Below are 16430 nucleotides of genomic sequence, written 5' to 3'. Positions count from 1 at the left end.
ATTAATTCATAGTTTAGGTAGGCCCTAGTCTAATTTACTTACAATCTATTTCGAAAATAAAGATGAAATTAACAAAATTATAAGAAAATAATGTGCAGCCCATACCCCCTCCCTGCTAATGCAGGACAAATGGGACTATCCCGGTTTTCTGCGACCTCTTCACATTTTAAACAACGTGTCTTGAAGAGAGATCCATGAAGTTCGATAACATTCTCAGCCCCTGCTTGCTGATGGAGACCATCAATATTCTGAGTAACGATTATCAGCTGCCGACCTTCATGTGCTAAACGTTTTTGGCATTCTGCCAATGCCAGGTGAGCCTGTAAAGATAAGTTTTAACAAAGAACATTAATAAGCATTCAGAATCTTAATATGTGTTAACTTACCCTACTCACTAGAGACAATACGTATAAAAGTGTGGTAAGTCATACTCAATTTCTACCTAAGCCATAAAAACGAAGTTAAAAAAAAATACCGGTACCATACTAAGGAGACCTACCTGATTAGGATGTTTTGTAAAAACCACTTCTCTTCTATAATGGTAAAATTCCCAGACAAGTGAAGGATCCCTTTTAAATGCCTGGGGTGTTGCTAAGTCTTGGGCCTGGTATGTTCGCCAGAAACCACCAGCACCCCTAAATGTAGGTATTCCTGATTCTGCTGAAACACCTGCGCCTGTCAAGACTGCAATTCGTTTTGAGATGTTCAATATCTTTTTGAATGATGCCATGTCAGAACTAGGTTGTGATCTTGAGTACATAATGGAAGATCGTCCTTTTGAGTTGGCAAGAATTTCTGACTTTGCAAAATAAATAAATCTGTGAAGAACAGAAATGAATAACATGCTAAGTCACTTCCTCAAAACAATATAGGTTTTACATCAGAACAACATAAGTCTGTTTCAATACCAGTAAAAAGAAGGGAAAAAAGAGAAAAAGCTGATCCTTGAAGTTAAACGCGACTGAACAGTAGCTAAACACAGGTGAGTTGACAAATAAATTGGGGTTGGTAGGAATACAAGTGTCGTTGAAATAACTACGTTTAGAATATTCTAACCTCACTTTTCTAATAAATCGATGCATTACATAGTTACGTTTACATGTCATACGATGCACTTCTATCTTGATTGTAAAATAAGCAGCCACAATTTATTTTTCGATTTCATATGTCTAAAAATCGTTTCGATTACATATAAGACGTAAAGACTTGAACTGTTAGGATACGTCAACATAATCACATAAATATTGATATATTTCTATTGATAGTTACCGAACAACTACGATTCTCGCTCTGTCTTGTAATCATGAAATCAATATTCATCATTACATCTCACATGATTCACTGCGGTATTTTATTAGGATTTCATGAGATAACATTACATTTCTTTCTAATCCTGCTCAAGAATTATTTACAAAAACCTGATCCGATTTGTCTCACTGCTTTGAGTTTTTACAAATTTGTATACTGTCATCATTTACTCTTTGACAGAGAAAACTGCAATCGATTTATACTTTGAAGTGTTGGTACGTCAGGTAAATATAAAATTAGTGATGTGGGATGTCAGATATCTCGCAGAAGCATGCAGTGGCCGTCGTTTTCTCTGATTTTTGGCTGTGTGTTTTTGGTGTATGTTACACACTCGATATGGAGCTTAGCACAGCTCTTCGTCCCACCGCCTTGCCAGAAAGGTGATCGGTGCCTTAAATCTTACCTCCATAATAAGCCGAAATTAGAGGTTAGTATAACTGTCTGGTATAGTCTACTAATAATATACTTTTATACATATTAACGTACAGGTCATCATGTCCTGTAGGTTACGTATGGTGAACATTTATATAATAGGAAAAGCATCCGAAAGGGCATATACAATATGATTACATCAAATTTGGAATTATTCTTTGCTAATTTGCGTGATGCTTTTGGTCCTTTTTGAACATAACACAATATGGTATTTTTCGCAGCACTTTCCACAGAGCGAACATATGCATTTCCCGTTTGGTAGGTGGAATTTCTTATTGGTACATAACTTGTGGTGGTAGCCATGAATGGCTAGTCTTGTGATTGTGTGTCTTTGTTCTTCGTTAGCGTTTGTCCATGATCTGTCTTACATTGCATCGGTACTGTAAAATTCCAAGTTGATGTCCATTCGTTTCCTTTGTCTAGCAGCTAGAAGTGCCTGGTAAGCGTCAGTAGATGGCAGGCTTAGCTTATACCTGATATCCTCTATGAATAAGGTCTCTCTTGCTAATTCATAGGCAAGTCTCGATGGTGCATACTTCCCTATTTGCAGGCATTGCTTTATGAATCTTGCTTTCACCTTTTCAATTCTCTCGAGGTTCTTGTACGTTAAATTTTCCCATATTAGTTCTATGCCATATGTTATTATTGGTGTTATTGTGGCGTCGAAAAGAGTCATAGCTGTATTCAGCGATAAGCAATGAAGGTTCTTGAGTCCACATATGTATTTAATAGCCGTTGTTGTCCTTTCTTCCACATGGTAGCTGAATGATCGACCCGTTGTCTGCAGGGTGATGCCTAGGTATTTAAATTTATTAACCACTTCTATCTCTTCGTTGTTCAATAACAGCGTGTCCTTTGGTGATGCTGTTCCCCCTTTCCTGAATGTCATCTGCGCTGATTTCTTCATGTTTATCTCAAAACCATTCTCCAGTGCCCATTTTGCCAGGGCGTTTAAGGTCGTCTGTAATTCCTCTTTGTTGGGGCCCGCTATGACCATATCGTCGGCGTACATCAGGAGGGTCGTCTCCATTGTATGGTGAACATTTGAAGGCCGAAGAATTGTGTGTGTGTTTGTTTTGGGGGGGGGGGATAAATCCAGGTTTCCAACTCAAAACTTTCGATATGGTTGTAAACTTCTGGTAGTTTACTGCCAGTAATTAGAATACGGGTTATTAACCGTAATTGCCAACAATAACTTGTTTGTGGATTGGGAAACTTTTTCGCATTCTGCTTTTCAGGGACCCATGAACCCACCCCTAGGAGTAGTCTTACTTAGATAGAAAAATTAAAACTGAGACTATGTCAGTCTGGGAAATGCAACAATAGCAGTAAACTACCAGAAGTTTACAACCATATCGAACTTTTTGAGTTGGAAACCTGAATCATATCTCTCTCCCCCCACACACACACACAATAGCTAGATTAGGCTCTATCAAATAACTTCAACTCAAACAAAGGAATTGATATTATAATTTTACCCCTCGCAGCCCAGTACTCGCTGCATTCAGCTGCCTGTGGAATGACTGTCGTTTGTTTACACGCTCGGGAAGGATGTTGTCAAGCGGTGCTCAGTACTGCCAACCTCTGTACTTAGGAACTAATGAGTGAATGAAAAAAAAAAAAGATTAGTCACACACCCCAGAGCATGGTTGATTCTCGGGAAGTATCAAGCACTTCAAATGCTGTGCCTACATTTATTGAATGCAAGATATGTCACAGAAAGTTTACAAAGGGGGACATTAACATAAAAAACATAGCAAGAGCTCACGAATCAGTATTTCAGGACTCATCATTTGTAGATAATGAACAATTGCACGTTAATTTAGGAATTCCTCAGTCGTCTCAAATTCTTCTTCCAAGTTTATCAGCTAGCCACACTGCAAATTCTTCAAATCAGGCATTTGACAATATAAATTCTCAGTGTCCACACCGCGGATGTCATTACTCCAGTTCCCGTGGGGTTAAAATACACATCAGCAGAGCTCATTCTGATATTCACTGTCAAATTTTAGTTTCTAGAAGTCGACAGGGGGTTGATCCCTCTCAGACTGTCAAAATGATCACTCAAGAAAGTGACCCTCATGCTAACATGGGAAGTAATGGTGTCAATGCTTCACCGCATGAATTTAAGCAGAAAATGATGCAGTGGCGAAGCAGATTTTGAAATAATTTGACAGACAAGCAAATTAACCATGAGATTAACATTTGGTGCGAGTTCTTGGCTTCTGCGATTGATCTACTCCCTGGCCCCAAACATCCGTCATGGAAATACTACCAGTACAGGAAAAATTAAACAAACCACAGACAACCAAAGGAAATATAAACAGACAACTAATCCCTAACAGGCAACAAAACGGGACTGATAAAAAGCCGCAAAAGATACAAATATCAGCTTACCCAGTATCACTTTACAATCAGCGCAGAAAGGCTATTAGATCTGTTTTAAATTCCAATGCTGAAAATTCCTTCGGATGAAATATTCCATCATTTCTCTGAAACTCTCGGGCAACCTAATGATCTGATTCGATCTGAAATACTCATCTCATACAAGTAATATTGGCAGGGAACAAATTGACATTTTATTTAATGACACTATAAGCCCAGATGAAATCAACTTTGCTGTTAATCATATAGCCGTAGACACATCACCTGGTCCAGACCACATTCTCGTCAGAGTTATCAAAGACAGTATTGCAGTCGACATAATTTCTCACATTGCCACACATATGTTGAAAACTGGGGTTGTACCTTCTATTTTCAAAATGGGCCAGGACTGTTCTAGTCCATAAAGGTGGAGATACACTCAATATTAAGAAATGGAGATGTATCACAATCCATTCAGTAATAAGAAGAATAATTGAGCAGGTCCTTGATAGGCATCTCCGTGATCATGTTGTCTTAAACCCCATTCAGCGAGGATTTGCCAACTCCTCTGGAATGCATGTCAACACTGCGATACTTGACTCTCTTCTTCGTCAAGCCAAAAACAAACAAGCCAATCTGACTACTATATTCTTAGATATACAGAAAGCCTTTGACAATGTTGGTCATGCTCATTTAAATGAGACACTAAAGTCGTTACCAATTGAAGGGTCAGGAAAAAAAACCAGGTAAGTCACTTTTTCATTGAAATTGAGATATTGTTACAGTCTGCTTCAGAGTGATCATGCGCATCTATTGAGAGGTCAGAAATGGGGGAAAAAAAACAGGCGAGTCAGGAGAAATTAGTACTCAAAGTTTCGCTGTTAGTGGTAAGAACTAGGGAAGTCAAGCTCAAAGGTTGCTTTTTCTCAAGTTGTACAAATATTGACTCTCCTGCTTTTTTCCCCTGACCCTTCAATTACAACCAAACTTGCAAATTTAATAATCAGTCTGCAAACAGGCAATGTCACACAAATTCAGAAGCAGGGAAGCGAAACAAATCCTCTCTTGATAAGCAGGGGAGTTACGCAAGGTCTCCTCTGTCGCCAATCCTGTTTAATCTTGCCATCCATCTATATTCTGGATGACCTTACGTCGATATCTACCCAATATGGCTTTCAATTGAGTCCAGATCATGAAGCTCTAACAGTATTAAGTTTTGCTGATGATGTAGTTATTGTCTGGGTCAGTTTTATTACTTGCTCATGTGGCCATACATCAATTACAAGAAATTGGACTTAACATCAATATTGGAAATTGTAAAGGAATATGCTTGAAACATGCTCACTTATCAGAAGAAAAACTATTCACAGCAGATGAAAAACAGATACCATGTCTGAAGAAAGGAGAATCTATTCAGTATTTGGGTGTAAATTTCTCCAATGAAATTACTTTCCAGTCCGTCAAGGTCCTAAATAAGCTCAAAACCACCCTAGTGCTCCTCATTTCTTTTCCGTTTTTGCATTCCGATCAAAAATTTGTAATCATAAACACTTCAATCTGTCCCAGTTTGGTATATAAATTTCAGACAGTACCACCACAAAATATTCCAGTCAAATTTATAAATGACACTGATGTGGTTAGGGGGAGCATTAAAGGAAATTTTGCAACTTCCCATGGATGTCACCAATGATATGATATACATTGAAATGAAATTTAAAGGTCTGTGTTTATTTTGTGCATCATGGAAAATATATCTGCAACATATTAATGCATGCAAAATTTTGAAATCTTCCAATAACTTTTTTTACACTCAACGAGAGACTTATGTCAAGAAATCAGCATGATCCTTGCTGCTTTGAATGTAGCAGAAACAGAATCTATTTGAGACAAAAGGCATGGTTTTGTAGATACAAAGAAAGTTTTACTTGAATTGTGAAGAAGAGCTTTCGACAACTGGAGCAAGAAAGAGCATAAAGGCAAAGGTGTAGTCCTATTTAAACAGTATACTCCAGCAAATACATGGATTCGTGATCATAAAGGATTGTTTTGCAGTGAATGGTGCGATGCAATTAAAATGAATGCCAATGTCTCTGCTGTGCGTATTGTACTTGGCAGATCCCAGTGCAACAGCCTCTGTCGGCCTTGCTACAGAGAGTTCAAAACTCTTTCACATGTCCTGAGAGCCTCTCCACATGGTGAATTACTATGCTCCTCACGCCATAATGTAGCCAGATGAATGATGGCTAACACTTTGAGAGGACAAGGTTATAATATCTATGAAGAAGAACACGGTCTCTCCAACAGAGGAAGCAACTGATGCATTGACATTTATAAGCCAGTCTGTTTTGAAGGTTTCATCATTGATCCAACAATTAGATTTGAGACCAAAGAAAACCAGCCAGAAAAGGTCGATGTGGAAAAAAGAATGATTTATGAAGAAACGGCGAACTTCTATAAGCAAAAGTATAAGCTCTCATCCATCTCTGTAATTGGTGATGTTAGGTGCTCGAGGAACCATACCTAAATTTTTTGTCAACTTCTGCACTACCTTTGGGCTGAATAGAGATTTCATCTATAACATCGCCATTACCAGACTCAAGAAGACCATCATGATCTTCAGGAACCATGCTTGCGAACCTCAAATGCTTGACGTGCCTCACTATTTTGCCTACACTTAACCTCATACGATCTCATGTATCTACTGTATCTATATCCATTATTGTTCCTTGGACAACCTGCAGCTGTTGCAGGAAGATTGTATAATCAAACCAAACCCCATGGCACTACAGCCCTTGAAGGGCCTTGGCCTACCAAGCGACCGCTGCTCAGCCCGAAGGTCTGCAGATTACGAGGTGTTGTGTGGTCAGCATGACGAATCCTCTCGGTGGTTATTCTTGGCTTTCTAGACCGCCGTCTCACTGTCAGATAGCTCCTCAATTCTAATCACGTAGGCTGAGTGGACCTCGAACCAGCCCTCAGGTCCAGGTGAAAATCCCTGGCCTGGTTGGGAATCGAACCCTGGGCCTCTGGGCGAGAGACAGGCACACTACCCCTACACCACGGGGCTGGCTAAGATTGTATAATATTAACGAGGTAGCTCAACTTGGAAGATAGGAAAACTTAAAGGGTCCACCTTTTCAATACAAAAATGTTATAGTTTATTTATAACATGTATTTGCACTTGGAACTAGTTTCGACGCTGTTTGGCGTCATCATCAGTCAAAATGTGGGAAATAGGCCAGCATGTAGGCATTTATATTACACAAGGCGTTACATTAAACAATACACATCTTACAAGGAGATAAAAACAGGGACGAATATAGAAACAAATGAATCGTTGAGAAAGCATAAGTTATACATATTAAAAATAACCTTAACCACACATCTTGCAGTGCGAAAGTAATCTTCTTGAATGATTCCTGAATATAAAACACACGCGCACACATTTCTGAAGAGCCAGCAGGCGGGACAAAGTAAAGTGAAACCTTAAGAGTTCTTCTGAGAAGAGTTCATCATTTTTTCTATGTTCCGACTAACTAATGAAGTCTCCCTTGAGTTCCTGATAAACATACACAACAGGAAATTCTCCTTCACTCTCAACAATAGCTGTAAAGACCAACGGTAAATTTCGTTTTAAATATTGTGCAGAGACGTGAAAGCATGAACTTGAACATGATGTAACTCCTTCATTTAACCCAATTTTTTACACAAGGTGTTACATTAAATAATACACATCTTACGAGGAGATAAAAACAGGGACGAATGTAGAAACACATGCATCGTTGAGAAAGCAAAAGTTATACATATTAAAAATAAGCTTAACCACACAACTTGCAGTGCGAAAATATTTGCCTTGAATGATTCCTGAATACAAAACGCACGCGCACACACTTCTAAAGAGCCAGCAGGCAGGAAAAAGTAAGGTGAAACCTTAAGAGTTCTTCTGAGAAGAGTTCATCCTTCTTTCTATGTTCCGACTAACTAATGAAGTTCCTGATAAACATACACAACAGGAAATTCTCCTTCACTCTCAACAATAGCTATAAAGACCAACGGTAAATTTCATTTTAAATATTGTGCAGAGACGTGAAAGCATGATCTTGTACATGATATAACTCCTTCATTAAACCAATTTTTTACACAAGGTGTTACATTAAACAATACACATCTTACGAGGAGATAAAAACAGGGACGAATGTAGAAACAAATGCATCGTTGAGAAAGCAAAAGGTGGACCCTTTAAGTTTTCCTATCTTCCATTCTCAGTTCAATACGGACAAAAATGAAATTCTTAGGTTTAAATGTAGCTCAACTTACCTGGTTCTTGCTGGGTCCTGTTTCGGAAGTAGAATTTGGTTATTCTTCAATATTATGATGAAATGACTTGTCTTGTTAGTGTGAAAGATAGAGAGCATTGACCTTAGTAGGTTACTGTAAAAATTAAGATAACAGAAAAAATTGTCTTATCTGGTTTTTCCTCGGGATGAGTGATGTATCAGGTTTATATTGAGGACGTACGTAGGTCCAACCCTTGTTTAATTTCTCTAGGGGTTGGGTATGAAGCGAGATGAATCTTTGTAGTATTTATTTTCAGTGACCAGATACATTGCTAAATAATGTTTTTCCAATATTCGGCTACAAGGGCAGCTTTGTCATTGGCCTGCAAAACATCTTCCTTTGTGCACAGTGATGGTAAATGCTGACAAACCAGAAGGTGCTCTTCATCCTATAGTAGTCCACAATCACAGGTTATGTCTCCTTGTACATAGCCCCACTTAACTAGTTTAGACTTTCAGTTTGAAACACCTGTCCACAGCCGATAGTTTCTTCCAGCCCTGAAGATGGTTTTCCGTGGTTTCCCATTTTCACACCAGGCAAATGCTGGGGCTGTACCTTAATTAAGGCCACGGCCGCTTCCTTCCAACTCCTAGGCCTTTCCTATCCCATCGTCGCCATAAGACCTATCTGTGTCGGTGCGACGTAAAGCCCCTAGCAAAAAAAAGTTTCTTCCAGATGGGACACGGAAGGCGAAAACGTGCTGAATGTTCTTCCTTTAAACTCAGGAATTGATTATGTACTTGCTGATGCCACAGTTCATACCTTCGTTTTTCTGGCGTATCAACAAGTGTTACGGTTGTTCTTAGAAAGCTCTTCCTTGACCTTAGTCTAATAGGTTGCATTTGATGGCCATAAAGGTGTTGATATGGATCAGTTGATTGCTTCCAATATTCAACTTCCACTGTTACTTCACTTCTTATGTGACGTATTTAAACAACCCGTGTAATTGTTAATCAAATTTTCATGTAAGCTTTGTCTTTTTGGCAGCCTCCAAATGGGGGAAGCAGAAATAAATGCATTTCTCTCTCTCTATTGTCTGTTGGAGTTGGTCTCAGACACCCTGTAATTAAACTAAGGTTAAGTTATGAGTAAGTTCCCACCTTCCAATACTTATCAATTTCTATATAATAGACTTATTAATTACATAATATAATCCATATAACCTCTAGTACATGTTTCGTTCCGATTATGGAACATCTTCAGCTAAAATTGGTAAAATGGCAAGACAATTAAAATACATTGATGTTAAGATGATACATAAGCTAAAAGATATGATAAAATGGCTCGAAAATTAAAACATATGATAATGATGATGAGATAAAGTTCATTCATGTTGGTTAAAAATACAACAAGTCAGTTTTCCAAATGGCGAATTAAAAACGGCGATAAGGTTCTTCATGTTGGAGGCGTGTACATTTTGTCGATCTTGAAGATAAATTGAAGAATACAGGATTTTCTTATATGTAATTATGTGACCAGTCTCGTTCACAGCATTATCTAACTTGCTTAGGATGGGCAGAGTTTCTCCATACGGGTGATGCATATTCTGCAACTGATAGGCAGAGGGCCAGGGCAGATGTGTGTAGGACATGAGGGTGTGCACTACAAAATGTGCCTGTTAGATTTCTAATAATATTGTTCCTAGTGTACACCTTTTGTTTGGTATTCTGACAGTATTATTTGAAAGATAATGTTCTTTCCAGTTTCACACCAGGGTACTTTGGTGTATAGCAGTGTTCAAGGACTATTCCTCTCCATTCCATGCACAGTTCTCTGGCTTCTTTGTTACGTAGATGAAAGGCTCAAACTTGAGTTTTCCTGGGGTTGGGTCTGAAATGATTGTTCTCGTAGTATGTAGCAAGTTCTTCGAGAGATTTTGCCAGATTTTCTTTAACCTTTTCAAATTTGTTCCCCTGTGCTGCCACTGCTGTGTCATCAGCGTAGATAAACTGCTTGACTTCGGTAGGAATTGGTTCATCATTAGTGTAGATGTTACAGAGCAATGGTGCAAGAACACTTCCTTGGGGTAATCCATTCTTTTGAGTTCTCCAACGGCTGTTCTTATTTTGAAGAGAGATGTAGAAATGTCTATTTTGAAGAATGCATTGTACTAATTTTGTGAAACCAAAGTCCCTTGTTGTTTGAAATACTTTATACACCAGTCCCTTATGATTAATGGCGTCATAAGCTGTGCTACGGTCTATGAAGGCAACACCAGTCACTTGTACCTGCTCATAGCCATCCTATATATGTTGTCACAGTATGATCTTCCAGGCCTAAATCCAGCTTGTTTAGGTATAAGAGCTTCATCTACAAGAAGTGAAATATGATTCAGTACAATCCGCTCAAGGATTTTGAAAAGATGACACAATAGAAAAACAGGTCGGTAGTTCTTTGGTTCATTTAGTTCCATGCCAGGCTTTAAAATAGCTACAACATCAACTTTCCTCCACATCCTTGGAATTTGGCAAATGGAGATGCAGTTATTCATGAAGTTGAGGATACATTTCAATGTTTCAGGCCCAAAATGTTTTTATTTGTTCTGTTCTCAACTCATCCACTGTAGCTGCCTTATTATTCTTCATGTGGGGAATCGCTTCCTGAAGTTCAGCCAATGAAAAGGGAGTTTTAAGTGAGTGTTTTTAATCTTCAAGTTCACGTTGAAACTCCAGTCTTTTCATACTCCTGGTACTTTTACCATTATTAAGTAGTAGTTGATGAGCAATCTGATGGGGTGTAACTTCAGTTGTTGCCTACGAGATATACAAGGCCGGGACAACATGGCGTCTACTGTAATGTACGCGTAGGAGTGCTCCGTCTATATCTCGCAGAAACCGCATAACTGGTAGCAGATTTGTCCTGCAAGTGTGTACTAAGTCATCTAGTACAAGTGTGGTTCGAGTTGGACATAAATAATAACAGATATGTCCGTCCAGAAAGTAAATAAGCGGATTAATGCTTTTGAAGCAACGATGAAGGACTTTGAGGTGCGCCTTCAGTTGTTATCCAGCTCTGCCCACCCCAGGGAAGCGTCCCTAGACTCGCTGAGTCAGGATTTTCGAGACTTCCGAGGCGCCATCTCCTCCGAACTTGCCGGGCTGAAAGAAGAGCTGTGCAAGTTAGCATGGCAGCTCAACCATCAAGAAGAACTCGTTGATGAAGGAGAGCAGTACAGCCGTAGAAACTGCCTCCTAATCCGTGGAGTCTCTGAGGAACCGTGGGAGGACATTTACGAAAAAGTGATGGAAACCTTCCGAACGAAGTTGAACGTGGACTTCACGATGGAGAGCTTCGACCGGTGCCACTGTGGCAGTTGAAGTCTCCATTGACAGTTTTAATCCTCTGAGATTGGAAAATATGTGGCTCCTCAAAATTAAGGATGACTTTTTTGTGGTTTGTAGAGAGATGTTACTGTACAAGACTGGTACTCAATGGTTAGGATTTCTAAATCACTGGTGGAGGTCAAGGCAGTTGAGCATATAGTTAGATCTGGTTTGATAAAGACAGCACTTCCGTATTGGTTGTGAAGTCTCTCTAAGGGCCGATTGTATAAACGTCATTGACTGGAGATCAGTTTTAATCTAATACCTGTTGCTCACGGTAAAATTTTCTGTCAAATTTATTGTACAATAATTTAATTTTATAAAATTTCTGTTGCTCACGGTCAAATTCAAGTTTTATAACACCTTTGATAAAACCTTTCATAAAATAGGACATGTTCTATTCCATAAAATTAATTTTACGAAACGAACCAATCAACGAAGCTGACATCACGATGATGCTGGCGCTACGTCGTGAGAAGATTGTGAAGCTCGATTGTAAACAAACAGTTTTTTCTAAAATGGCAGGATCCGGGTGGACTAAGGAAGCTGTTAGCGTTTTACTGGACGAATACCAGAAATATCCTTGTTTGCACGAAGTTAAAACGCCCTTTAACCACAACAGAAATGCGAGAAGAGAGGCAGAAAACACAATCGCTGAATTCCTATATGAATGCTGGTCTTCTAACCTCAACTAATTTTTGAGCAGGGAGAGCAATCCTCTACCTTCTTCTCTTCTTTTGATCCAATCCCAAGTTCAGCATTTCCTGGCATTTCTTTTCTTCCTTTTTACCACTGTGTAACATATAATTGCAGCTAAACCAGCAAGTTTTTGCTTTGTTTGTTGGAGACAGTCTCAAACACAGTCTAAGTTGAACATCTGATTCTTGGTTTAAAAGTTTAGCGATAGATGGCAGCACATACACCTCGTAGTTCAGAAGTGAGTTCATAGATGGCCATCCCGATGCTTTCACGGATTTTATAAAATAATTTTACCGTGAGCAACAAAACTTGTTTTCACCAAAATTTTCATAAAATTAATTGTACAACAAATTTTACGAAACATTTTACTGTGAGCAATAGGCATGAGTTCAGAAAATTACCTGAGATTAGACTGGTGTCGTGTTCTATAACACTGATCTAAGATCAACTAATCAAAGTTCACTTTTGATCCCAGTTCATATTTGAGTGATTGGCAACAGCGCAGAAACAGCTGAGTATCGCGAGTCGCGTTGAGCAGTGTGATTCTGTTTTTCTTCGTATTCTGTGTGCAGAAAGAAAGAAAGAGAAAATTACTGAAATAGAGCAGAGAAAGGACCGTTCTCCTAATTTTCCTAAGAAGGACAAGGATGCCATAGTTGAAATCGTACCGGGCTAGTTGGCTGTGCGGTTAGGGGCGCGCAGCTGTGAGCTTGCATCCGGGAGATAGTAGGTTAGAGCCCCACTGTCGGCAGCCTAGAAGATGGTTGCTTCGTATTTTCACACTAGGCAAATACTGTGTGCTGTACCTTAATTAAGACCACGGCTGCTTCCTTCCCACTCCTAGGCCTTTCCTATCCCATCGTCGGCATAAAACCTATCTGTGTCTTTGCAACGTAAAGCCAATTCTAAAAAAAAAAATTGCACGAGGTAACTTCACTCTTGGCCCCATACTGAGACAAGGGAACTGTCTTTTCACAACCCCAAATGTTCTATCTATTGCTGACCTGGTTGCTTTATGGGCTTGGTTATAAGCTCTCTCTGCAGCTGTTTCAGCATGAAGTACTGGAGTCAGCAGGTAACGACAACACTGGTAGCCATTGTCTCCCAGGAGTATGCCTTCTAGAATAGTGTCCATGAAATCAAATCTGATTTATTGGAATGTTTTGAGATTAAGGAGGACATAACAGTGAGGAAAACTTTTTAAAGAATTGCTTAACAATACAGAATTTTGTTTTTTTTCTATTTTGTTCTGTGACTTGAAACATGTTGACATCTTGTAAAACGCAATTCAAAAGCTGAGTGCCAATTCTGTTACCCTATCCAATGCAGTGCAACATTTTGTATCAGTTGTATTTGAAATAAGACAGAACACTGGAAGGTTACATGCTGATGACTCATGGTCTGGTGGTCATTCAAGAGAGAGACCGAAACACAGCTCAGAATTAAACCTGACCATAGATGCCAAAGAAGTTTGTGACATAATGATTAATCAACTGAATGGATGATCACATGACTGTAGGTTTGAAATTTTTGACCTAAAGAAATTTGCTACATTGAGAGAAAATTTCCCTGTAATCTTAGCACTCTTGCATTAACTTTCAATCTCATTATTTGCAAAGAGAAATTGAAAAATGAACGGTTTGTGATCTACCCAATTTTTTCATGCAGCATTCCTTCAAGGAAGTACACAAAACTCTGGCAGTTACACCAACCACTCCCATTTCAACATCAGAGGAAGAGGAATGTTTCACCACCATGAAAAGAATAAAAACTTTCCTTAAGAACAATAAGGGGCAAATTCACTGGCTGTTTGCTCAATATATAAGGAGGAAATTGGTGAAATTCCACACTTACTTCAACAGAAGAGTCAATATGTTTGTCAGCCAGAAGAACAGACGTGCTCTAGTCTTGTTGTCACTAGGTGGTGGTGGTGATGATACTGATGATGGTATCTGATTGGAAATGTTGAAGTTGCTCCGGTACGAAGTAGCTATCATAGCCTTGTCATTGACAATGTCAATGTTGAAGTTGCTCCGGTACGAAGTAGCTATCATAGCCTTGTCATTGACAATGTCAAAGTCGTCACACTGAGTTTCCTCTAGGCAGTTTGTGCAATGGTACAGATGCTCCAGATCTTGAAAAGCGCCACAGTAACAGGCATCATTTTTGCATAATCCCATTAATTTTTATTTTTAAAAAAAAATTTTTTTTTAAGGGTTCTTGCCATACCAGTGGCCATGGTTGTGAGGCACGAGTTGGCTTATTCCAGTGTGGAGGTATTGAATGTTGCTGCCAGTACTGGTTTATGAGAGCACTTGGTTGAATTGTTGCTATTCATGAAACTCTTCTGTAATCTGTGACGCTTGAGTGGCCGTGCAGAGGATGGTGATTGTCTATCTCTTGTTTTAGTTGCTACTTGCCGTTGAACAGGGGGTGGTGCTATACCACCACTGGTGTAGTATACCTTTTCGCCATTGGATGATCTGTGGCTTCCAGAGACGATACGACATGTTTCATTCAAGGCAGTATCCTCTTTGTTGGAATGTACAGAGTTGGCCAATAAAGGACAAGGATAGAGAAAGAGTGTGCCCAAGCTGTAGTTCACACAGTTGCAGAATGTGCTTCCCAAGTAGACCCTGTTAACATTTTGAGTAAGCTGTTCCTTACTCTAACCTTTATGCCAAGGGAATGGCAGTGTCTTTTAAATGGGAGTGAACAGTCATATTGAAGTAGAAAGGTTTTGACATCTGAGGAGAACTCAATTTGTTTTCCTTCCCAACAGATACTCAGTTCATGGTTTGCAGCATGGTTGCAAGGATGGAACAGTGTGACCTGTTTTTTTTTGCTAGAATTTGGTTTAAGGAATTTGTTCTTAGACAGATTGCTGAGACAGGACTGTAGCCTATATTCTATGTCCTCGACATGGACTGTGCTCCAACGCCAAGGTCATCAGCATACAATAAAAGTGTTTTGTGCCTTCACTAATAGGTTGATTGTTCGTAAACACTGAAAAGGATTGGTACAAAGGCATTACCCTGTGGGAGGCTGTTTTTTGATCCCTCCAATGACTCTGTTTACCTTGAAGTATCACCTGGAGTCTTCTATTCTGCAGGAGGTATTGAATGGTTCTTGCTAGTTTGAAATCTCCTGTCAGTTTAAACAGCTTGTGTACAAAGAGTTGATGGTTGACAGTATCATAAGCAGTAGTCAAATCTTAAAAAGTAATGCCAGTTGCTAGAGCTATCCAAAATCCGCTCGGGTTCAGGATTTGGTTAGTGCATGATTGTCCTGGTCTGAAACCTGTCTGCTGCTTCATTTAGTCTCCATAGATCGGATCATTCTGTTAAGAATAAGGCATTCAAACAGCATGAAAAGGTTAATCAAAAGGGAGACCGGGAGCCTGGAATTCTTTGGCTGGTCTGGTATCTTATCTGGTTTCAAGAGTGCCACAATTTGGCTTTAAGCCAATTCTGAGGGATCTTTTCAGACAATAGACCAATTAAAGAAGTTAGTGAGCCATGCCAAGATCTTGGCTGAGTGATCTCAATCCCAGTGAACAAACTGGGGACAGATCTGTGTGTTTTAAGGTGGTACCTTCACAAATCATTTGGGAGCTTCAGGTAGCTCTGATACACAAGTAGGATTCCATCCTTCATGTACTGCGGAACAATTTTATTCTCGGCATGGAAGTCTGCTACACTGCATGTATCACTATGTGGATTGATCAGCTTGTTCTACGGACTATTTATCATGTAAAGTCTCGTTAGAGCAAATAGTGAATCACTTGTTAGCCCTTAAGAGGGCACGTAGACTTTTGAACGTCAGAGGTCGCTCACGGAGGTTTCCTCCATGATCCTGACAAAGACAAATAGAGCTTCCCTTATGATATATTTGTATCACAGTTGACATTTCCTTATAACTTGAATATTACAGTAACATAAATAAATACTTGTGGGCATCATACAA

General features: G+C 39.3%; 2 protein-coding genes across 8 annotated transcripts in view; one reads left to right on the top strand and one right to left on the bottom strand.

Moving 5' to 3' along the window:
• Positions 1 to 1444, bottom strand: part of LOC136877547 (NAD-dependent protein deacylase sirtuin-5, mitochondrial) — a 63213-nt gene extending 61769 nt beyond the window's left edge. The window contains exons 1-3 of one of the 5 annotated variants that reach the window (XM_067151676.2): positions 1270 to 1444; positions 500 to 818; positions 106 to 320 (exon numbers count right to left, since the gene is read on the bottom strand). In XM_067151676.2, the coding sequence (XP_067007777.1) occupies positions 106 to 320; positions 500 to 760 (476 nt within the window). In that variant the 5' untranslated portion in view covers positions 761 to 818; positions 1270 to 1444. The other 4 variants (XM_067151674.2, XM_067151675.2, XM_067151678.2 and 1 more) reach the window with 4 other exon arrangements.
• Positions 1445 to 1532: 88 nt separating this feature from the next.
• The window catches only part of LOC136877546 (lipid scramblase CLPTM1L), a 306831-nt gene continuing 291933 nt past the window's right edge, over positions 1533 to 16430 (top strand). For all 3 annotated transcript variants that reach the window (XM_067151673.2, XM_067151672.2, XM_068228675.1), the window contains exon 1: positions 1533 to 1735. In XM_067151673.2, coding sequence (XP_067007774.2) covers positions 1580 to 1735 — 156 coding nt within the window. In that variant the 5' untranslated portion in view covers positions 1533 to 1579. The remainder of the gene's footprint in view (positions 1736 to 16430) is intronic.

The sequence above is a fragment of the Anabrus simplex genome, chromosome 7 (genome assembly GCF_040414725.1).
Source record: "Anabrus simplex isolate iqAnaSimp1 chromosome 7, ASM4041472v1, whole genome shotgun sequence".
NCBI lineage: Eukaryota > Metazoa > Arthropoda > Insecta > Orthoptera > Tettigoniidae > Anabrus > Anabrus simplex.
The sequence above is the reverse complement of the archived record's forward strand: the minus strand, read 5'-3'. Positions and strand labels throughout refer to the sequence as shown.